Consider the following 24,430-nt stretch of genomic DNA (forward strand, 5'->3'; position numbering starts at 1 on the left):
CTGTTTCTCTGACTGTGACTAACTGGATGTGCTCTCTTCATCCTCTGACATGGGAGCTGGCTCGGAGCTCGTCTGCCTGGCTGTGTGTTTCCTAGACGGGGCCGCCTGTGGAGCTGGTTGACAGTTGCCTTTTGTATTACCATCTTTGACCGAGTGAGGGGGAGTTTTTAACACCCTGTGTTGGTAAATCAAGATTCATTTGTCTACATACTTCAGATTCCATCAAAAATAAAAATCAACACCAATATTAAGTGATGCATATAAAAACAAAAATGGTAAAGTGGTATCAACAATGTATAAAGGATTAATAGTTCATAGGAAAACCTCAAAGCTGTATATTAGGGACAAATGGGTGAGAAACTGCAGGAGGCCATAAGCAATGACATGTGGGACACCCTGTAAATCGCAGGTTAACACTGTTATTTTTAGGAATTCGACACCTGCTGCTAGCCTGTTATTGTAAATAGAAATTAGCCCCTTATTCTTTCATTTCCAACTTTGACTTCCCCCCCTGGCGGTTAGGAAAAATCCACAGAAAAGCTGCACCTTCTTATGAGTCGCATGGTTCAAAGCGTGGGAAAAAAGTAGCGGCTCATATTCCAGAAAATACGGTACAACAAATCATATTGAGTAAAAATCTAGAAGACAATGACCAGTAGAAGTTAAATCAATTTAGTTAGTATTATTCAGTCCTGTACTATCAGAGGTGTCATCTAACAAAGTACAAATACTTTGTTACTTAAGTAGAAATTTTGACTATCTATACTTTACTGGAGTCATTTTTTAAGACAACTTTTTCCTTCTACTCTTTATATTTCTTTTGCAATTATCTCTATTTTCTACTCCTTGGACTAAGTTTAGACTTAGTTTAGTTTGATTTAAGCTAATTTTCGTTATGGCCTGTTGGTATTTAAAAAAAATTAAAAGCCATAAAATAGTTTGTTTTATCTAGACAATTTCTTTGCCAGGAAATTGTTTTTCAACACAAAACAAAATAGTTTTTCAAGATAATTCAATTCTATTCAGTTTATTTCTATAGCTCCAATTCCCATCATGTCATCTCAGGTCACTTTCCAGTTCACCAGATCATCCAGTCAGATTGATTCAAAGTTTTCTATCTAAGGAAAACCAGCTGATTGCATCGACTCATTGACTCTTCAGCAATCCCTCACACTAAGCATGCTTGTAGCGACAGTGGAGAGGAAAAACTCCCTTTTAACAGGAGGAAACCTCCAGCAGAACCAGATAATGTTAATTTTGACACTGTTGCCATTGATAAAATGAAGTCTAAGGAAGTTATCAACCAGAATTGTAGAAAAAATGTTCCTTTAGTAGAGTAGTGCAGTAAAGTTTCTATCCTTAACATTTCTTTCCTGCATTACTTTTACTTTTATACTGGTAATATTAAAAATGGTACCTTTACACTTTTACTGGAGTCAAGATTTTGTTGTTTTTTTACACGTAATGTATTAAAATTTGTAAAATATTTGATCAGAAGGATGAGTGGAGCTTATATTAACTGTTTTTAACAGTTCATTTGAGAATTAACACTATTATTAGGACAGTGACATCATCAGGTTAAAGCTTTCATAAGCAGGAGGCTTATAATTTATTTAAACTGTGCTTAATGTTTAGGTTTCCTTTTTCTGGATAAACGTGTTGAAGTATCAGTGACTCCGCTGTAATGCTCCGTTTCTGTCAGATCTACAGTTACCTTCCTGACGAGTGACAGAAATGTCTGATTTATCTTTAAACAGATTGCAGATCTTGCCAAGAAGAACTGAGGTGATGGTTTTAACGAGCTGAGCCAAAAAGCTGCTAAATTCAGAAAACTGTGTTGGCAGAGGTTCATAATATGGAGACACGATGTCAAAGAGACTCTACTATGAATGCAATGTGTGACATAAGGCTGGTAAACCAGGCGGGGGGGAAGTTTATCCTGCATCTACAGCAGCAGAACGCTTGCATGAGGATCTCAGGGTGTTAAAACTCAGTGGAAACAAGCAACAACCGTCTAAAACCATTAAATATGTTTCTTTCTCTTTGCTGTGTGAGCTAAGGCAGCAGGTTTTATTCAAAGTGTTTTTAATCGGCCCTCGTTGTCACCGGATCCGTCGGCCCTCAGGTGTGAACCCATACCTGTGAACTCCTTCTTGCAGCGATCGCGGACGCTTTCCTCCAGACTCTCCAGCTGATGTTTGACCTTCTCGTACTCCCGCTCCGCCTGTCGGCTCTTCCTCCTGGTGGAAATGAAACTCCGCGCGTGAGCGAACGAAACAAGCGTTTACTAGTGCGGCCACGTTTTCTATAACCGACCTGTAGCAGTAGATTGACAGAGCGATGAAAAGCACCATAGGCAGGATCACAGCAGGGATGATTATGGCCAGAGGAATGTCATCTTTACTGGCGTATTGCACCGAGTCCACAGTCCACTCTGCCTGACCAAACATCACCTGAAATTAAAAAGCTGCCTTAGATGTTTTTATATCTCCATTTAGGTCTAGATTTAAATTAAACTTTCATTGTTCTAATGGGATTTTCCTAAATATTTAAGCAGATGGAAGCATTTTCAGTTAGAGAAGTTAAACTGAAACGGAAAGAAATGAGGAAAACGAAAAAGGAGCAAAAAAAAGAAAAAAGAATTAAGTGAGGAAGGAAGAAATAAAGCGAAAGGAAAACAATGAAGGAAGATATACAGGAAAAGGGAAAAATTAAAAACAATCAGAGGAGGAATGAAGGTAAAGGAAAAACAAAAAAGAGAGAAAAGAAACAAGGATATGAAGGAGCAAAGAAGGAAAACAACACTGCGTCAATACATCTGATCCATGGCGACCTGCGGTTTAAAGGACAGTTAGTTTACCCTGAGGTAGAGTTTGTCGTTGGCTGGGTCCTGCTCTCTGGGTTTGGCACTGGGCTTTGTAGAAGGAGCCTCCAGGATCAATTTATCATCCTGTGCAGACAGGATAAAAACAGAGAACAACAAATCAAATCCAGGTAGACTAGGCACACATTTTTATTGGAAAAGTTTACTTCCAATTTCTAAAACTAGTTTAGAAGCCTGAGCTCGGCTGTGGAATCTGTTCTCCTCTCAGATCAGTGTTATTCCTCATAAAGTTTAAGGTGCAGACGGCGGAAAGAGAAACTCTCCTGAAAATCACGGCTTTTCTCAGAATACAAGGAAATCTAAGCATGAAGGCAATTTATTTTTAGCTATGTTTGAACGTTGTGAATGAAAAGTGAAGGTGCAGAAGATTTCAGTCTTCTGTCAGATAACACCTTTGCAGCCCCGCCGCTCAGAGCCACTGCCTTCACTGATTCCCTTTCATCCGAGGCTGGATTGATTCTCAGAGCAGACATCAAGCCTTCAGTGTGGCCGAGCGCCGCGGCTCTGGAAGCCTGTGATTCTGCAGCGTGACAGCGTCGCCCTCCAGAGCCGTTTTTTGAAAGGGAATCAGATGAAGCGGCGCCGTGGCAGCTTTCTACACCAATGAGCCGACTGTCTCGCGTCCTGTTCTTTGATATCAGGAGTTAATCCGTCAGAGGCATTAAAAGCCGTCGCATACCTGCAGTATGTTGATGTTACAGAAGGCGTCCCCAACGGTTGCCTGGACCTCTTCCACCGTTATGGCCTTGGAGAAACCTCGCCCCTGATCAGAGGCCGAGAGAGAGAGAGGTGAAAACGAGCAGGAGATGCAGGCTGAGGGTTCGGGTGTCGCTTCTTACCGTCACGATGATGACGATGTTCTCTGTGATGGTGTTCTTGGCCAGCTTGTCGAAGGTGGGGTCTTGGTGGTAGTTAAAGCCTTTCAGCTCCTCCTCCATGTTGTCCAGCTGTATGAAGGTCCTGAGCGACTGGACGTCGTCGCAGACGTTCACCTTCGGGGAGTCAAACTCCAGCACCGTGTCGTTCTTACTCAGATGCTTTGACAGCTGAGGAACACATGAAGAATCTGCTTAAAACCAAGAAAAAGCTAAACCAACTTTTATTCCGTCTCCTCCTCTCATATGCGGCCCCCCCACCGAGTCTCCTCCTCAGACAGAAAGTTATGATGAAGCGCCTTCACCTCCCTCCCCCCCGCAGCGTGTCCTTCCTGAGAGACTGCGTCAGTCAGAGGAACAGAAACCCGTTTCTGGCTTTCTACTCTGAAAAAAAATGCTCCTGCAGATTCATGATCATCATGCTGACATTTTTCAGCTATTAGGGAAGCTGAAACGTTTGCTTTAAAAGGTTCGTCTCCCACTGATGAATGATTGGAACTGGTTTAAAGACGACAAGTCCCCAAAATCAAACTATATGATAAAATAAAAATGGATTCCTGTTCATAGAATGAAGCATTTTCACCACATCATGACCATCAGAGCTCATAATAAGTCTCCTACCCCTAGAGATGTGTCGACTGAAGAGTCATCGGAGGAGGGTTGAACTTTCAAGGTGGCCAACTGGATCAGATCAAACCTGCTTCCCATCACAACAATCCTCCGACCGCCGCTACGAAAAAAACCACAGAGGAGGAACGGCACATTAGAAATCAAAATAACAGAGCGGAGAAATAAGTCCGAGAGCCACACAATCAAGACGGCAGTATGGATAGTTCCAGAAGCTCAGAGAGAAGAAGATTTAAAAATTAAGAACCAGAGGAAAGATAAAACAACCAGCAGAGTATCGCCCTGTCTGAGGTCACAGGAAGGAAGGAAGGAAGGATGGAAAGAAGGAAGGAAGTTAAGACAGGAAGGAAGGAAGTTAAGACAGGAAGGAAGGAAGGAAGGATGGAAAGAAGGAAGGAAGTTAAGACAGGAAGGAAGGAAGGAAGGAAGGAAGCAAGGATGGAAAGAAGGAAGGAAGTTAAGACAGGAAGGAAGGAAGTTAAGACAGGAAGGAAGGAAGGAAGGATGGAAAGAAGGAAGGAAGTTAAGACAGGAAGGAAGGAAGGAAGGAAGCAAGGATGGAAAGAAGGAAGGAAGTTAAGACAGGAAGGAAGGAAGTTAAGACAGGAAGGAAGGAAGGAAGGAAGGAAGGAAGGAAGGATGGAAAGAAGGAAGGAAGTTAAGACAGGAAGGAAGGAAGTTAAGACAGGAAGGAAGGAAGTTAAGACAGGAAGGAAGGAAGGAAGGAAGGAAGGAAGCAAGGATGGAAAGAAGGAAGGAAGTTAAGACAGGAAGGAAGGGAGGATGGAAGGAAGGAAGTTAAGACAGGAAGGAAGGAAGGAAGGAAGGATGGAAAGAAGGAAGGAAGTTAAGACAGGAAGGAAGGAAGTTAAGACAGGAAGGAAGGAAGGAAGGATGGAAAGAAGGAAGGAAGGAAGGAAGCAAGGATGGAAAGAAGGAAGGAAGTTAAGACAGGAAGGAAGGGAGGATGGAAGGAAGGAAGTTAAGACAGGAAGGAAGGAAGGAAGGATGGAAAGAGGAAGGAAGTTAAGACAGGAAGGAAGGAAGTTAAGACAGGAAGGAAGGAAGGAAGCAAGGATGGAAAGAAGGAAGGAAGTTAAGACAGGAAGGAAGGGAGGATGGAAGGAAGGAAGGATGGAAAGAAGGAAGGAAGTTAAGACAGGAAGGAAGGGAGGAAGTTTAGACAGGAAGGAAGGAAGGAAGGAAGTTAAGACAGGAATGAAGGAAGGAAGTTAAGACAGGAAAGAAGGAAGGAGAGAAGGATGAAGGAAGGAAGTTAAGACAAGAAGGAATGAAGTTAAGACAGGAAGGAATGAAGGAAGGAAGGAAGGAAGTTAAGACAGGAAGGAAGGGAGGATGGAAGGAAGGAAGGAAGTTAAGACAGGAAGGAAGGAAGTTAAGACAGGAAGGAAGGGAGGATGGAAGGAAGGAAGGAAGGAAGTTAAGACAGGAAGGAAGGAAGGAAGGAAGAAAGGAAGGAAGTTAAGACAGGAAGGAAGGAAGGAAGGAAGTTAAGACAGGAAAGAAGGAAGGAGAGAAGGATGAAGGAAGGAAGTTAAGACAGGAAGGAAGGAAGGAACGAAGGAAGGAAGTTAAGACAGGAAGGAAGGAAGTTAAGACAGGAAGAAAGGAAGGAAGGAAGTTAAGACAGGAAAGAAGGAAGGAGAGATGGATGAAGGAAGGAAGTTAAGACAGGAAGGAAGGAAGGAAGGAAGTTAAGATAGGAAGGAAGGACGGAAAGAAGGAATGATGAAGGAAGGAAGTTAAGACAGGAAGGAAGGAAGTTAAGACAGGAAGGAAGGAAGTTAAGACAGGAAGGAAGGAAGGAAGGATGGAAAGAAGGAAGGAAGTTAAGACAGGAAGGAAGGAAGGAAGCAAGGATGGAAAGAAGGAAGGAGGTTCAGACAGGAAGGAAGGGAGGATGGAAGGAAGGAAGTTAAGACAGGAAGGAAGGAAGGAAGGAAGGATGGAAAGAAGGAAGGAAGTTAAGACAGGAAGGAAGGAAGGAAGGAAGGATGGAAAGAAGGAAGGAAAGTTAAGACAGGAAGGAAGGAAGGAAGGATGGAAAGAAGGAAGGAAGTTAAGACAGGAAGGAAGGGAGGATGGAAGGAAGGAAGGAAGTTACGACAGGAAGGAAGGAAGGAAGGAAGGAAGTTAAGACAGGAAAGAAGGAAGGAGAGAAGGATGAAGGAAGGAAGTTAAGACAAGAAGGAATGAAGTTAAGACAGGAAGGAATGAATGAAGGAAGGAAGGAAGTTAAGACAGGAAGGAAGGGAGGATGGAAGGAAGGAAGGAAGTTAAGACAGGAAGGAAGGAAGTTAAGACAGGAAGGAAGGGAGGATGGAAGGAAGGAAGTTAAGACAGGAAGGAAGGAAGGAAGGAAGGATGAAGGAAGGAAGTTAAGACAGGAAGGAAGGAAGGAAGGAAGGAAGGAAGGAAGGATGGAAAGAAGGAAGGAAGTTAAGACAGGAAGAAGGAAGGAAGGAACGAAGGAAGGAAGGAAGTTAAGACAGGAAGGAAGGAAGGAAGGAAGTTAAGACAGGAAAGAAGGAAGGAGAGAAGGATGAAGGAAGGAAGTTAAGACAGGAAGGAAGGAAGGAAGTTAAGATAGGAAGGAAGGACGGAAAGAAGGAAGGATGAAGGAAGGAAGTTAAGACAGGAAGGAAGGAAGTTAAGACAATAAGGAAGGAAGGAAGGAAGGACGGAAATTAAGACAGGAATGAAGAAAGGAAAAAAGGAAGGAGAGAAGGATGAAGGAAGGAAGTAAAGACAGGAAGGAAGGAAGGAAGTTAAGACAGGAAGGAAGGAAAGAAGGAAGGAAAGAAGGATGAAGGAAGGAAGTTAAGACAGGAAGGAAGCAACGAAGGAAGGAAGGAAGGAAGGATGGATGAAAGGAAAAGAGGTTAATACAGGAAGGTACGAAGGAAGAAAGGAAGGAAGGATGGAAGGAGGTTCAAGACAGGAAGGAAGGAAGGAAGGATGGATGAAAGGAAGGAGGTTAAGACAGGAAGGAACGAAGGAAGAAAGGAAGGAAGGATGGAAGGAGGTTAAGACAGGAAGGAAGGAAGGAAGGAAGGAAGGATGGCACCTAATAAAGGATAAAAGAAGAAAGTAAGAGGAATCCATAAATAAAGGCGATAAAAGGGAAGTTGGGAGTAAGTAAAACAGAAAACGAAAAGTGATGAAAGTAATCAGCTGTTTGCATCCTGTAGAGGAACTAGAGGAACTAGAGGAACTAGAGGAACTAGAGGTCACTGGATCAGAACCCACTCAGTCCGAATGTCCAAACCAGTATCTTCAGGCTGTCAGTGGGAACCCAGTAACAATCTGAAGCTGAATCTAAACTGGGATCATATCTCCTGTTTCTAGCTCCTCTCCTTTCACAACGTTCATCCCTGATTAAAAGGGTTTAAACAAAGACTTTATTTCACAACTGTTGGACATTTAAAAGACACCAAAGGAAAGAAGGAAAATTACAAAGTAATCAAGGAAGGAAAGATCACAGATAGAAATCAATCAAACTTTATTTATGATTCACCTTTAAATTATGTCTGTTTTGACCAAAGTGCTCAACAAGATTAACTCAGGAGACAATAAAACGAACCGTAAAAAGCTAGAAATGCAAACGCGTCATGAGAAAGTATAAAAATACCAACACTAAAAAACCTTTTTAAATAAACTGGGTTGAGTTTAGCTTTAAAGAGGCAGTAAAGAAAAATAGAGGCAGAAATAAAAAATTAAAAGGGAAGAATTGACAGATGAATACAATATTTCTGATTCAACTTAAAGTCTGTAAATACTCTTATTTTTCATACTATATTAATACTTTAACGAACATATTCTGCCTCTGATTCACTGCAAAGCTTCCCATAAAACAAACACACTCACCTACAGAAGCTGGCTTTGGGGTGGAAGTCAGAGATCTTGGGGTTTTCTAAGTACTGGAAAGCAGAATAGATTTCCTTGGTGGTGTTTTTCCCGTACTTCACCTTAACCGTCAGCAGATTTGAGGGAACCTTCTGGCCATTATAGCGGCCGGTCTTACAGGAGATGGTTTCCCCAAATGATAAACTGGAGAAAAGAGGGCGGTGAGGACTGGGATGTACTGGTTTATAGAAGTCAGACCGGAAAGAAATTATACTGCTTACATTTCACAGGCAACGTCACCGACGGAGACGGTAACGTCGTCTTTAGTAGCCGTTTCCAAGGCGTCTCCTTTGATGGTTATCTCTGTTCCTCCGGCTGCAGGACCCTTCGACGGATGGACGGTTTTCGGTTTGGGATCCTGAACGAAAACATTAAAAAAACAGCTGGTTAACAAGACTTTATGGATACATCCTTTATGTCAAGTCTTCCAGCAAAGCAGCACCAGATGATCACACTGCCAACTCTGTGTTTGTACTTCTGTCTCAGTTTGCCGAGAATAATCTTACTATAGTCATGACAATAATCTGCTGCGACGCCTGGGATAAGGAGTCGGATTAATTCTGGTCAAAATGTCCATACAGGAAGCTTCTCCAATGTTTGTAGATAGATAACGCCTCCAACTGGAGTCCACAAGTCTTAGATGTAGTTTTAAAACTCGATTTTAGACACTGGTTCTGATCTGTGTTGGTTTTTGAGATCACCTACCCCAGCGGTGGGCAACTCCAGTCCTTAAAGGAATAGTACACCCAAAACATGATTAGCCTTCGTTTTCTACTCACCCCCATGCTGAACAACACCCTGGAGTACTTTTTTGATATCTCAAATGCATCTGGAGATCTGGGAGGCTTCTTGCTGTCTGCTGACATTCAAATAATGGAGGTCTATGGCGCCCGAGGCAGAAAGGTCCATAAAAGTCCACAAAAAACGTGTCAATATTCCTCCATACTGCTCGTCCAATGTATTCCAAGTGTCCTGAGTGGGTAGCGTCCATAATTTACTCGAAACGAAGTCATTTAGAATGTTTTTAGAGCATAAACAGTAGTGTATAGGATTTCCTCAAAGCGCGTTCACGAGTCTACGGAAACCGAGGCAGACCAAACCAGATGAAAGTGCGCATTCAGCTCGGCAAAGAACTCATGCTCTTCCTCAACACTGAAGTCCTCAGACATTTTTCTTTCGTTGTTTCTTTCTTTGCACAGGTAAACAGCACATTTCTTGTTCTACGCTTGCATTATTGGCAGAGCAGACGCTGAATGCGCACTTTCATCTGGTTTGGTCTGCCGCGGTTTCCGTAGCGTCGTGAACGCGCTTTTAGGAAATCCTATACACTACTGTTTATGCTCCAAAACATTCTAAATGACTTCGTTTCGAGTAAATTCTGGATACTACCCACTCAGGACACTTGGAATACATTGGACGAGCAGTATGGAGGAATATTGACACGTTTTTGTGGACTTTTATGGACCTTTCTGCCTTGGGCGCCATAGACCTACATTATTTGAATGTCAGCAGACAGCAAGAAGCCTCCCAGATCTCCAGATGCATTTGAGATATCAAAAAAGTACTCCAGAGAGTTGTTCAGCATGGGGGTGAGTAGAAAATGACGGCTAATCATGTTTTGGGTGTACTATTCCTTTAAGGGCTGGTTTCCTGCAACATTTAGATTCATCCTTGGTCAAAAACACCTGAATCAAATGAATTACCTCTCCGGTATGCAGCCATTTTTTCCAGGACTGGAGTTGCCCACCGCTGACCTAGCCTACTTCATGTTGCCAAACAAGTTGCTTAGAAACCTTTAACCTTTGAATTTCAGATAAAATGCAACAATGCCAAAAGAGATTGATAAGGCTAAAACTGATTGCAGTACTGAATGTAAAAATCTGATTTAAGACCGATGGAGGGAAATCTGGACATATTCTGCTCCTTTAAAGGTCTGAATTTGTTCTTGTACCGTTACAGGAAGTTAATAAAAGATAAGGAGCGCACTACCAGTGAAAAACCAAAAAATACTTTTTCTCTGCTTGTTTTGACTCTTACAAAAGTAGGGGGGGGGTCCTTCTTCTTCAAAACATGAAGGATCAGTGAATGCAGAGTGCAGGAGTCCAGGTGTGCGCTCTTACAATCCGCCCTGCACACGTCTGAGGCTGTTCTCAAACATTTGCCTTGTTTGTGTTTCAGATTTGTTGTCACTGTTATCAGAAACAGAGCAGGAAGCTCAAAAATAAACATCCTCAAACGGAGAGAAACTCTGAACAACTTCTCCGTGGTTAGAAGTTGTGCAAAGACAGAACAGCAGCGCAGGAGGAGGCGGTAGCTGGAATATCTCAGAGTCAGGATCTGACAAGAAACAAACAGATCAGATCCAGATGGCAGCTGAAACAGATGGGCCCAGTTCAACATTTCAGAAACTAAAACAGCGATCAGCTGAACTTTTAGGGGCATTTTAAAGGAAAATTCTGGTCGCATTCAGAATTCAAACTTCTGAAAGTTCTTTAAATCTGAAATGATTCCATCCTGTTCAATAAATGATCAGTGTTTTTAATTCAGAGTAATTTCCATGTGAATGTGCTTTACTGGAGGCATCCATGTTTGTCAAAGAACACTACTGCCACCTACTGGTTAGTGACGTCATGGTGCGGTATCGGCTGTTGATCAAGTCCCAGTGCTGTATCTGGTGTTTGTCACAACGCGCTATTATCCAAGTCATCTTGAAAACATTCTTCTTCCAAATGTTGGCTACATATTACGGGTTTTTTCTCTGGCCAGAAGTTCGATGGCAAATCCTCCCTCTTCAAGTTGGCGATCCAACGACCAACCCGTCCATGGAGGATCAGGAATCAGAAAGGTATTAACATTACGACGGCGTGCTAGGGCCATGCAAAACTTTTTTTTCCGAGAATAAAGTCGTAATAGTTCAAGAATGAAGTCATCAAACCAAAACCCGATTTAGAAAGAAAGCTTGGAGCTCCGCCCAGCAGATGACGGCCGACCAGCTCCACCAATCAGCAACCAGAGTCCACTTTGACATCCTGCCCAGTTTGATGCTGCTGGTAAAGGATTTCCCGATTGGTCAAACCAATGCTAAAGTATAACTTCACATGATGCTCCACATTCCTCATTTTAGGGAAGAAAGGGCTTCTGGGAAGAGCTGTCATTAAATACAACTTGATTCTCCTAATATTACGACTTTATCCTCGTAATGTTAAGATTTTATTCCCATAATATTACGACTTTATCCTCGTAATATTACGACTTTATTCTCCTAATATTACGACTTTATCCTCGTAATATTACGACTTTATTCTCCTAATATTACGACTTTATACTCCTAATGTTACGACTTTATCCTCGTAATATTAAGATTTTGTTCCCATAATATTACGACTTTATCCTCGTAATATTACGACTTTATTCTCCTAATATTACGACTTTATACTCCTAATGTTACGACTTTATCCTCGTAATATTAAGATTTTGTTCCCATAATATTACGACTTTATCCTCCTAATATTACGACTTTATCCTCCTAATATTACGACTTTATTCTCCTAATGTTACGACTTTATTCTCCAAATGTTACGACTTTATTCTCCTAATGTTACGACTCTATCCTCGTAATGTTAAGATTTTGTTCCCATAATATTACGACTTTATCCTCGTAATATTACGACTTTATTCTCCTAATATTGCGACTTTATCCTCGTAATATTACGACTTTATCCTCTTAATATTACGACTTTATCCTCATAAAATTAAGATTTTGTTTCCATAATATTACGACCTTATTCTCCTAATATTACGACTTTATTCTCCTAATGTTACGACTTTATTCTCCTAATATTACGACTTTATCCTCGTAAATTTAAGATTTCGTTCCCATAATATTACGACTTTATCCTCGTAATATTACAACTTTATTCTCCTAATATTACGACTTTATCCTCGTAATATTACGACTTTATCCTCGTAAAATTAAGATTTTGTTCCCATAATATTACGACTTTATCCTCCTAATATTACAACTTTATTCTCCTAATATTACGACTTTATCCTAGTAATATTACAACTTTATCCTCGTAATATTACGACTTTATCCTCTTAATATTACGACTTTATCCTCTTAATATTACGACTTTATCCTCGTAAAATTAAGATTTTGTTCCCATAATATTACGACTTTATCCTCCTAATATTACAACTTTATTCTCCTAATATTACGACTTTATCCTAGTAATATTACGACTTTATTCTCTTAATATTACGACTTTATCCTCATAATATTATTACTTTATTCTTGTAATTTCATGACTTTATTCTCATAATGTTACCATTTTATTGTCTTAATAAAAAAATTTAATAAATCTCTAGCCTGGCCCTAATACTCAGTCGTACAACATCCAGCTGCCATGCACGTGGGCATTGTCAGTTTCACTATAGCTCTGGTGAATTTCAATGGTGAAGTCCTCTGGAAATCTTCAATAATTGTTGTTGATTGCAGATGTGTCTAGTAGTTCCCATTGAATTAGCTTGGAAAGCGGGGAGAATGGCGCTAGGCTTACCGCACCGTGACGTCACTGCTGGAAGATGGCAGGAGGGAGGGGCTACTATGTTTGGGCAAAGATGGCCGCTCCCAGACTCAGTGATCACGCGAAAAACTATAGTTTTTTTTTTTTTTTTCATTAAATCACCATGAACATATTAGCTTTAGGTCTAAATAATGATCCATTGATTATTTCTTGCTGACCGGACTTTTTCTTTAAGATCCCCGTTTCCATCCAACTACTAAAGACCCTCTGTAACTTCAGTGAACTTTTTAGTTTGAAATCTATTTTTCTTAGCAACTCTTCAAAAGAAAAAAAGAAAAGAAAAAGAACCAAAAAGAAGAGGGTTGGTATCATCTGCAGACCTGCAAGTGTCTTAAGACTGAGCTTCGAGCAGCAAAGCAAAGTCTATCAGAAAACAAACCATGGAGATGTGGAGAAGCATGGAGGAGGTTTGCTCATGCTGCGGGCCGAAGCTTTTTTACATAACATACCAAAACACTTAAGGTAGAAATCTGATGGCCTTTGTTGGGAAAACTGAGAATGGGTCATTATTCAACAAATTCAGTTAAATCAGTATTAAAATAAAACACAGATTGACCATCAGAAGAGAAAGGTTACAGGTTCCTTTCTTTATGCTCCAACACTCATATTTACAACAGAAAACAGCAGTGAGTAAATAAAGGATGAAGCGAATTGAATTATTATATTAAATGAAACAAATATTCCATAATGAGGAACTCTTTCGTCTCTGTGTTTAAAATAAAGATGGATTTTTAGGTCAGGATGATGCTGCTGTAAAAATATACTGATTTAACAGCATTATTTCCTTTCTTTGGGTACGGATCTGTTTTGATGTTAGAATGATTCAGCAAACCAACATTTCAATCCCTGAAAGGAGGGTTTGCAGGCAGACTAACTGCTTGCGGAGCTAGTTAGTCATTTTGGTCACAGCAGTTTCCTGAAATTACTTTTTGTCTCCTTGAAACAAACAAAAGAAGAAACAGAGAAGTGAACAGCAATATTTACATGAACTGCCTGAACCGAAATTCAAGCAACAAAAAACAGCAGGTGAAATTTACTTTGATCATGTTTGTTTGCTCGTTTGTGGAAAATGGAGAGGAAAGAATTAAAAATCAATTTAAACGGTGAATTTGCATGTGAGGGGTTTAGTTACGCTTCATTTCTTCTACAGGGAGCAGATGCCCGAGCGGTGCTGGGAGAGAATTTTACTTTATCACAAAACCTTTTTCATGTTCCTGGGGTTTTATCCATGGTGTCTCTAGTATTTCTGACATACAGCCCTCTTTAGCTGCCTCTGAAATGTGGATGGAGTGGGCCTGCAGAACGGTTTTTAAAAAGCTTCCTGTAGTTCAGCACAAACAGCGAGCTGACAACACCAGCACACGGCGAGGCTTCTCATGGCATTTGAGAGCGACAGCAATTTCTTTCCAGGAGTTTTTCTACAATCTGTTGATATCGGTGATATACATGTGCAGGAGCTGCTGCTTGCTCGCCAGGTTTTCTGTATGGGACTGTCTGTCCGCTTACTTACAGTGTGGAAAATCTGTCTGCATGGAGGAGCATGGAAGCCCAAAATGACGGGAGATAAACCAAGCTTAAGTCAGACTTTAATCACCTGAAGAACATCTCCAGGATTAAAGGACTAACGTCCAGTAGGATCTAGAAAAGCTCCTTCATGTATTTATCTTTAGTAGAATCGATCACTGCAACAGTGTCTTTATAGGTTTGCCTATAAAGTCCATCAGAAAGCTGCAGCTGATCCAAAACGCTGCTGCCCATGTTCTCACTAGAGCTAAGAAAGTAGAGCACAGCAGCCCGGTTCTGAAGTCCTTACACATGTAAAGCCCTTTCAACTGTCTTTTTACTGAATTGTGAAATGCGTGAATGGTGGTCTATCCTTTTTGTCTCTGTTTTTCAAAGCTCTTTAATGGTTTTATTTATTCAGGAAAGAAATAGAAAAAAAATCCAAAATAGTTTTTAGCAAGGTATAAAAAAAACATCCTGAAACTCTCTAGCGTGCCAAAACTGATTTACTAACCGGGCACAAATAAAATTGCGAGTCTAAAATTAGGAAATTAACAGGCGCAACGTTTTAGCATCGTTGCTTTCATAAATATGCAGAACGTGCTGATGAGCAAAACATGTAAAATAACGGGAGGAGGACCAGTTTTTGTCATCTTTGTTTAGTCAGGTACAAACTTCGTGCCCCACAGTTTCTACGGTCAGTGTGGTGAGAAGGTGCAACAACTGATGATGCTAAAGCGAGTCTGTGCAAAGGTAAACACATTTGGACTGTTAGAAATAAGGGTATTGAAATTATTTTAATGGAAAAAAATATGTCTGAGTAGGAATGATTAATGCAGCTGGAAGCAAACAATCTAGAATTGAAAGCAAACAGCATGAGTGAATGTAAATATCGTGGCATGTTTATAAAAAACAACAACAAATAAATAAATAAATATTAGAAGCCATTAGAGAACAAGAAACCACTTAGGAGCCTGTAATGAGAAATTAAAGAATCCGAAAAACAAATACAACAGAACAGTCTCTATTCTATCAGTCCAGCTTTTATGGTACATTCAACATATTATTCTCATTTAATTCCTGTTGAAATAACTACCTTTAAATCCGCAGCCTTTAACTTTCTCTTTCTTTTACAGCTTCCCTCATTATGACAGAGTGTGCATCGGCTGATCTTGCTAACTCTACACACAATCTCTGTAAATCACTCACATCATGTTCACTAACTGAACAAAACAATCTTTTTTGCACAATTCATTTAGCAAACCTTATTGAATCATTCCATGGGTCTGTTGTTTGCTGACACCGACCGGGACGATTATAACACTGTGCTGAATTCATTTAATCTTTGTTTTAAAGCATTAATGTAACCTTGTTTTACAGCGACTGCTCTTTGATTCAGTGACTTGATGTTGGAGCTGCTCCCATCATAAAAACAGAAGAGCAAGGATCGAAAACAATATACCTAAAATCAGCAAAAAACACACACACATGAAAAAAAAGTAAACTGAGTTCAAAAGATCGGATGAGTGGCAGAAAAAAAAAAAAAGAGGCATTGTTTCTACGTTAAATTCAAAGCCTTTGGTTTTAACATCAATTACTCAACAATCCTTTATGAAACTTTCTAACGATTTCTTTGGATCAAATTCAATCACATTTGGAGTAATTCCTAAATTCAGATTTTTTCCAATTTGGATTTTAGGCGTAGTTGTGTGTCTAAACACGTCGAAGCGTTTTCAGTTCGGTTCCAGACCAGGGTTCCTACTGCATAAGGAAAGTTAAATTCAAGACTTTTTAATGCCACTTGAAATGAAAATTTAAGACCAAATTCACAAGAAACACAAGAAAAACCTGCTCGCAACAACTTAACCCAAAGGTTTATTTTAACATAAACCACTGCACTAATGTTTCAAATGTTGAAAAGCTTCCCATACAGGAAGAAAGCTAAAAACACACAAATGACAGATATATTTGAACAATTATTTAACTGAATTCACAAACTTTGTTTTAGCAGGGAACAAAACAAATCAGTTTTAAAGCCCCAACATAACCAGTGCTAAGTCTTTTTAGCAGCTATCTTTCTTTGTATGGTTTTCTTAGAATGTTTGATTTGGTGATAAGTGGAGGCGTTGCAGAGACAAGGGTGGAACTAAACTGAGAAATACCGGCTGTTTCTCTGTAACTCCATTTTGACGCTTTGTGTTTCGTGCTTCGCATGTGCGACTCCACTGCCTTAATTCCCATCGTTCTGAGCTTGAATGACTTCTAGCACTAAATCCACTGAGCCTCATGGATGTTCCCTGGTTTTAGCCATGGAGGAAACTCTTGGCTGGAGACAATTTAGGTTACATTTACACTTGATCTTATTTTCCAGACAAAAAGTTAATGGCGCGTCTCCCAAATGTCCCGGCCGCAACAGCGCTTTATTGGTTCCGCTATCGGGACGGAACCAATAATGGCGAGACGCTATTTTTTTTTTTCTAAAAAGAAAAAAAAATAATAGTCAATTTTAACGTTTTATTTAGATTACAAAAATAAATCGTAGTAAAAATAATCCTATTTAGGATGTTTTAAAAATTAAGGCCAAGGAAAGACTGATTTAAGACATTTTAATACCAATTAAGGCCCTAGTTTTATTTTGAAGAATTCAATGCCTTTTAAGGCTTTTTCAGGACCTGCGGGAAGCCTGCAGACTCACCCGATAAGTGAAGTTGATCTTAGAGGTTCCTCGTCTGTCTCCCTCCACCTCTATCTCCACCGGTCCGCTCTCTGTCTGTTCCAGCGGGATGTCGTGAGGCGGTATTCGCTTCGGACCGATCTCACACACCACACTGTCGACAGAAAGAGGAAATCATTCATAAGTTCAACAATACTTCATACAAAGAGGTAAGAGGCAGTAATGTGTAGCTCAGAGTTAATGGATGGGAGGAGTTTCACCATTAATGTCCCTGTGGTCGTTACCTGGTGGAGACAGAGTATCTCTCCTCCATGTGAACACAGTTCACTCCTGCCACAGTGATCCTTCTCACGTCCTCGTTCTTTATTCCCATGTTGGAGCCTTTGATGGTCACTGAGATCTGACCATTGATGGGTCCGAAGCGAGGAATGATCTGCAGGAGGAATAACCATCAGAAAACTCTCCAGTTTAACAATTCAATATGATTAGTTATCAACCATGTAATGTTTTGTTTCCCTACTATATAATAATAAAAGTATTTTGTGAGCTTTAAGCGAGGCGAGACTTTATTTTCAGTAATAACGTGTTGAGTTTGTGACAAAAGCGGCAAACCTGAACTCACTAATGCATTTATATACTGTATGCATCTAGTTGAATGAATGATCATCTATTTTTTTGAGGAGGTTAAGGGTGAAGAGGCAGAGTCCTGCTGGACTAAAGCAGCCAATCAAAAATTATGATAACTTCCTACATAATATTTTAACCTTTTCTCTAAATCATCTTCACAGTTTCCTCTAATGTTTTTTCTCAGTAAATATCTCATTTTCAATGATGAATTTTCTTTGGAGATAATCTGACCAATTTAGATTTTAACAACAACAAGATTTTAACAATCCACTGGACTTTGTTTCCAAGTTTGAAGAAGTTTCTCTTCCATCCAGGAAGTTTTTTCAATTCAAAATGTCAGAAATACTGTTGAGTTCAATGCTTTATTAAGTAGACTAAAGCAAAGCCTTGTTTTGGGTTAGAAAACATGCAACCTGAACCTGCTAGCAGGTCCACCCCTTAGGAATGGGTGTCGGTTTGTTTCTTTGTTTAATTTGCATGTTTCTAACCCAAAACAAGTAACAAAATAAGCTTTCGGGATGGGAAGCGAAACGTCTTCAAACTTGGAAACAAAGTCCAGTGGATTGTTTTTTTTTTTTTTGGAATCACTATGATCTGGATGACTGAGAATCTTTACCAGCAAGCAGATTTTTTATTTTGGATCTAGTGTAAATCAATGCGTATCCTTTTTTAAATTAATCTTGTAATAAAATCCTGATAGCTAACTGTTGGCCGACTTCAAAGGTTAGAAAAAAGGTGAAAATTATTGAATTCTCAAATTAAAGTAAAAAAAAAAAAAAAAAAGCTGAGAAAGGAAATGAACAGTATTATCTACGGAGCCCCCTAGGGGACATGGGGATTTTTTTTTTCTTTTGCATTCCCTCGCAAAATTTTGCGTTACCTCGCAAAACCTTTTACGTGAGAACGCAAAACCTTACTTCGGTTAAGTTAGAAAGATATTCACAGATTTGGACTTCCGGGATCAATGACTCTCGTTGTTGAAACAAAAAATGGCGCCTCTTTCATGTCCTGATAGAACAGACTACGTATTACAAGAATCAAAAAGCGTTATTTTCTAGAAAAACGAGCTGGATGTATTACATTGATCTCTATGCACAGGCAGCGGCCCGGCGAGTGGTTAGGGACCGTCTGCAAATGGTAAAACAACAGCAAAACGTTGCAAATAAAAATCCATAACTCCACTGCCATAAAGTGCAGAGACTCCAAAATCACCACACACACCAAGGGGCTCTTGGTGATCGCACTGCAACAGCTGGTTTGGAAAAATACACCTTTTTTTTTTTGTTGTTGTTATTATTAAGCATTAATATCATCCTATTTTAATCAATAGCTCTGTGATTATACAGTGCAGACACTCAAAAATCCTCAAATAGACAGAGAGACTCCTGATGATCATACTACAACAGTTGTTTTTAAGAAAGACACCTTTACTTATTTTTTGAAGTTTTTTATTGTCATTAAACATTAATATCATCCTGTTTTGATCAATAGCTCTGTGTTTATACAGTGCAGACACGCACACCAAGGGGCTCTTGGTGATCGCACTACAACAGGATGATGATGGGAACGCAAAAGAAAAGAAATTCCCCATGTCCCCTAGGGGGCGCCGTAATTATCCTTTGAGGATCTTTTAAAACGACCAATAAAAAAAATATACCTGAAGCTACAGAGTTAGGGTCTAAATCCAGAACCAAACTGACCAATAGGAGCAGAGCAAACCCGACCATCCAACATCTATATTCACTGCTCTGTATTCCAGTTTTTTTTTATTTTTTTGTCAGTTTGTGATCCCGTGTGAGATGTGTGTGAAATCATTCTCGCCTTTAGTCATGCATATTTGTTATTTCCCTGTAACTCCACCTCATTACTGGAGCTCCTGGTTTTTCTCTGGTTATAGGATTCCCCAGAAACGCTTATATTTGCTCTCTTTTCTCCATGCGGTACATTTCTGATGAAATGTTGCTATTTATATCCACAGAGGACTAAGAAAAACAAACCGCATCACCGGCTGTATTAATAGGCGCCATTTGGAGAAATCTCTTGCGGCTGACACCATGTCAGATCTACAACCCAGATTAGTTTGAAATGAGTTAAAGAAAAACTCTGTAATCTAATATCTAAGATATAATCCCAGGATTTTAGACTATACTGATGATTAAAATGAGGGCCGATGACGCTCATGTTTGACAGATTATATCTAAAGGAATAGTTTGTTTATCAGTTGTGATTATGTGGAGCAGTTAGGAGCAGGCAGTATCTTACGTCGGTGTTCTCTGTTTATAAGATCCTAGGATTGATGGATTACATTTAACCCGAACAAAAAGCAAAGTTTTTTCCAGAAACTTTTGTTGAAATTTGCATTTTTTCCATTCTCTAGCTTTTTCTCCGCCTCAAGCTTCTTTTCTGAGCATACGGCCTTAAGATCAACCGGTAGCAGTTCCGCACAAACATGCAAAACCACTTATATCTGATGAAATTGCTTTTATAACTGTATTTCTTTTTAAATAAAGCACTTTAAATACAACGATAATCACATTTAGTGAATTTTAATGCCAATTAAGGCCTTAATTAAAAAATTTTTTAATTTAATGACTATTAATGAACCGCGTAAACCCTGATTAAACATGCCAAACAATCCTTGATATCCTACCTTCCAGGGACCTAGGAGTTACCTTCTAGAACTTTCTGAGCACTTATATGATGGATCAGGTAAATTTACAGTTAATCCCTAAGGTTTAATATTACTTTGTAGATTTAAAAAAGCTTAATGGTGAGTTTTCTTGAAATTCTCCCAGACTTCCTTGTAACTTACAAACATTTTGACAGAGACTGACCTTGAAAGTAACATTTCAGAGGGTTACCTGTAACCTGGACTCGGATCACACGAGGATTTCATCATCGCTCATTAGTAGTTTATACATTTAGGCTTTAAATAGAACAATAAAGTCATTATATGGCCATCACAATCTCCCATGCCTGCTCTTTATCTGGTCGCCTTAACTTTTAGTAATACCTTTTTCTTCCTGATGTTATATTTATAAAGCAAAGGAGTCGTGTAAAGTAAAATTGTGTTTTTTCACTCCTAAAAATGAACATTTCTTGGTCCATGAAATGAGGTTTAACCTGTGCTGAGGCCGCAGGAAATGTTTTGATGTGCACATGTAGCGTTTAATTTGGAAACTCCACCGGATCCGCTTTGCTTTTTAGAAACTGACTTCCGGTTTGAATGATCTACTGTGCTTTAGACTGATGAGCCGTGGATTGTAGGGGAACGTTCAGTGGACCACGCTACTGGTACGCTTCATTCAACGCCGGGTGGAACCACTACGATTGACTCGAGCGTCTATGATCAACTGAGGTAGCAGTGCGTGGACGCCTCATGGACGATCCGCAGCATTAACGCGGCATTGCAGTAAATCCTCCTGTTTCGTTGGATCTATTATGGTTAAGCAAGCTCAAATATTTTATTTTTGAGGGTTTTTTTTGTAATTTATTTATTTATTGATCGGAATTTTTTTATGATGGTTAATAATTTATTTAATAAGTTAAAGTCCAGAAAAGGCCTTTTAACCAAAGTAAAACAGTCTTTTCCTTCTAAACTCGCCTGGATCCAATTTGCTCCTCATCAACTGTCTTGTCTGAACAATTTTATAGAAAGAGGGGGGGGCGCATCTAGGAGGCTACAGAAATGCCTCGCTGCGCATCAGAGCTGCTGCCATTAGCTGCAAAGCCGCAGTGCTAGAGAACCACTTCCACTTCCAATGGTACCAAAAGGCCAGAAAAGTACTGCTTTAAATCAAAGAAAGTAACGAGAAAGTAAATTCAATTTTGGAAAGTTATTGTAACAAGAAAGTTTTAGGATAGAACCTTTGAAAGTAACTTCAAAGTTTAAAGAAAAGCAAACAGCAAGTCACAGGAAAGTAAATAAGTAAATAAAGAATAACCTTAAAGTTCTGATGTTAAACTGCAGCTTTTAAAGCTGATGAATTACAGGAGGAAACATGTCAGTTTAATGACTCACATCAGTTATTTCCGGGTTGGGGCAATGGCCCAGCTCTGGTAAATTGCAGATGTCCTTATAAACACAGGTTTTGGTGTCTTTGCACCAAACACAGCCGTACTCGGCGTCGGCGTGTTTACACAGACTGCAGTCCCCTCTCCCCACCGAGCAGTTGTACAGCGTGACTGATGGAGGAGGAAAAGAGGCGCAGAGGTGATGCAGCTGGATTAGTACTGGAACTAAACAGGCAATAAGACAATAACTGCTTTATTCCCCCTTTTCTGTGAGTGTTTGACACACCAACCTGTCAGCGTGCTGTCAATCTTCCTCTCAGTGACTCGGTCTTTGATGTGGAACGATACGTTCACCTCCTGCTGCTTGTCGTAAGCAAACTGCACACAGAAACACACACAGTCAGGTTTCCATGTCTCCTCGGGACAAACAGAGCTCCTATAGGCGGGACTATCTGCGCTACATCACACATTTATCAGGTGTTTCTTGCTGCTGGATTTATTTTTATCCCAAACATATTTTTCTTTTTGCCCAAAACGCTGCCAGCAGTTAAAATCAGGACTGTTTGACGGGTGTCCATGATTGGACGCAACAAGGAGCTTAACCAATAAATGGAAATAAAGTTATTATTCAATATTTTTACCTGATTAATAACCGTTAACTCACAGTGAAACATTTAGGAATCTAAGATCAAGCAGAGCATAAATTCCCTCTGCAGGCCGATAAGGAAGCAATAAAACATGACAGGAGAAACACTGTTAATCTGATCAAATCCAACTTTGACTCATTACTTATTTTTTCTCTTATTACATCTTCAGGCTACAATCCTGTCTAGTCCTATTAGTCAGAGTTGGACATTCGATATTAAATGAGTTTAATTTTCCTCTTAAAACAAGGATTTACTCAATAATTATCGTTTAAAAAAGAAAATCTTTTAACCATATTTCTTCCTTTTCTTGCTTAAAGCTTTTAGCCGTCTTTAATTATATTTCTGTAGTTCTGCTCTTTTTTAATTTCTTTTAAAAGAAGCTAATGATTTTAAGGAAATAACATTAGTATTCATCACTAAAGTACCAGTTTGCATAAGAAGCTCTCAGCTTTTCCTGAAGCAAACAGCTCATATCCAGCAGAAAGTTTCAATGTTTGATCAGTTTTAAAGTAGAATAATTTTTTTATAGCAGCAGATAATCTTCCATCTTTGATCTGAGTTAACATTTTAAGGTCAACGTCTTCATAAATATTGTTTTTTTAATATAAAAGCATGTGCATTGTGGGTATTTTTACCACTCTGCTGCTATTCTTCCCAGGTTGGAGGCACATGCAACAATGGCTGACCATCTCAGAGGCCTGGGTCCTTTCTGAAGGACTCTTTCCTCCAGGGCTTCTGCAGGTTTAGGTCTGAGATGTTGGACACTGGTCCCACTGGTGACCAACTTTCAGTTTCTTGAGAGAAGCGCAGAATATTTCTATTTAAAATAGTCCTGGTATTTTAAAGAACTCACGGCATCCTGAGCTCTAAACTAAGGTCAGGCCAACAGCACCATGGATCCTCCTCCATGCTCAACAGTGCACATCAACAACTCTTAAATCCACCTGTTTATAAGCCATCCGGACTGTACATATGACACCTCAAATCTCTGTGTTACTCCCAGGTATTTCTTATTTCTAATTTTTATTTTGTTTTTATTGTGTGTGATACATGCACACTTGCACCTTAATCCTAATTTATCTTAATATACTGTATATATATTGTTTATTCTTAATGCACCTTTTTCCTCCTTGTTTGCACCTTCTTCTTTTATAACTATGCCGATATGTGACCAGTGAATTTCTCCGCTATGAGATCAATAAAGCTCATCTAATCTAATCTAATCTAATCTAATCTAATCTAATCTAATCTAATCTAATCTTCTTCTTTGTTCCTGATCCACTTGCTGCTGGAGATTTCTATCTTTTTAAATAAAGCCTTAAACCTTTAATCTGGATTAGAACCATTTCTTACCATTGAATTTTTACTCTTTCTAAAAAAAGAAAAAAAAGTTGGATGGACCTTTTAATAGAGAAATAACAACAAAGTAACTGTGAGGTTGGATAAATTTACCTCTAAGGGGTCAAATAAAATATGAAACGATAGTTTCTTGGATACTGTGAGCCTTTCGAACAGAAAGGGAGACCTTGTTCAGAGTCTGTATACGTTCTCAGGTTTTTAAACTCGACCGAACACACAAACAAAACACTGTCCTCCTCCTGTTTGCAGCGAGATGGTAAATTACATCGCTGAGAAGGTCAAACCAAACGGCCACAATTGTGGTCATAAATCAGAGGATGTTTTCTTCTGGAGGACAAAAAAAATGGATAAAGAGTAAAAATGGAGGAAATAGATGAGAAAATATTAGATGACCTGCAGCCTTTAACTGCTTCATGCAAAAACCAAACAAACCCAACAGGGGGCGCTCTCACCCACCCCTGAATTGCATTTAAGAGTTTTAAAAAAATGATCAATCATGGTAATGAGAGTTTTAAAATAACTAAATAAATGTTGCAATCATGTTGAGTAACTTTGAAATCAACAGCCCATCAGTAATCAGTCGCTGGCTGATTTTAGGGGCTCCAAACATCATCAGAGGAGCAATGGAGACCCGAGCGCTGCTGCTGATGTTTCAATTAAATAATCAGAGTGGTTCTGTTTGCCCACAACACTGATTACCGTGTTCT

At 39.6% G+C, this 24,430-nt stretch overlaps 1 protein-coding gene across 1 annotated transcript in view; it reads right to left on the bottom strand.

Moving 5' to 3' along the window:
* Positions 1–2,059: 2,059 nt before the first annotated feature.
* LOC119793872 (plexin-B2-like) overlaps positions 2,060–24,430 on the bottom strand; it is a 214,655-nt gene continuing 192,284 nt past the window's right edge. The window contains exons 18-29 of the mRNA XM_038301156.1: positions 22,008–22,095; positions 21,725–21,888; positions 17,361–17,509; positions 17,098–17,230; positions 8,535–8,671; positions 8,275–8,457; positions 4,381–4,489; positions 3,724–3,930; positions 3,564–3,647; positions 2,861–2,950; positions 2,317–2,453; positions 2,060–2,240 (exon numbers count right to left, since the gene is read on the bottom strand). Coding sequence (XP_038157084.1) covers positions 2,075–2,240; positions 2,317–2,453; positions 2,861–2,950; positions 3,564–3,647; positions 3,724–3,930; positions 4,381–4,489; positions 8,275–8,457; positions 8,535–8,671; positions 17,098–17,230; positions 17,361–17,509; positions 21,725–21,888; positions 22,008–22,095 — 1,647 coding nt within the window. The 3' untranslated portion in view covers positions 2,060–2,074. The remainder of the gene's footprint in view (positions 2,241–2,316; positions 2,454–2,860; positions 2,951–3,563; positions 3,648–3,723; positions 3,931–4,380; positions 4,490–8,274; positions 8,458–8,534; positions 8,672–17,097; positions 17,231–17,360; positions 17,510–21,724; positions 21,889–22,007; positions 22,096–24,430) is intronic.

This window comes from Cyprinodon tularosa, unplaced genomic scaffold (genome assembly GCF_016077235.1).
Source record: "Cyprinodon tularosa strain WSP-4 unplaced genomic scaffold, ASM1607723v1 ctg462, whole genome shotgun sequence".
Taxonomy (NCBI): Eukaryota; Metazoa; Chordata; class Actinopteri; order Cyprinodontiformes; family Cyprinodontidae; genus Cyprinodon; species Cyprinodon tularosa.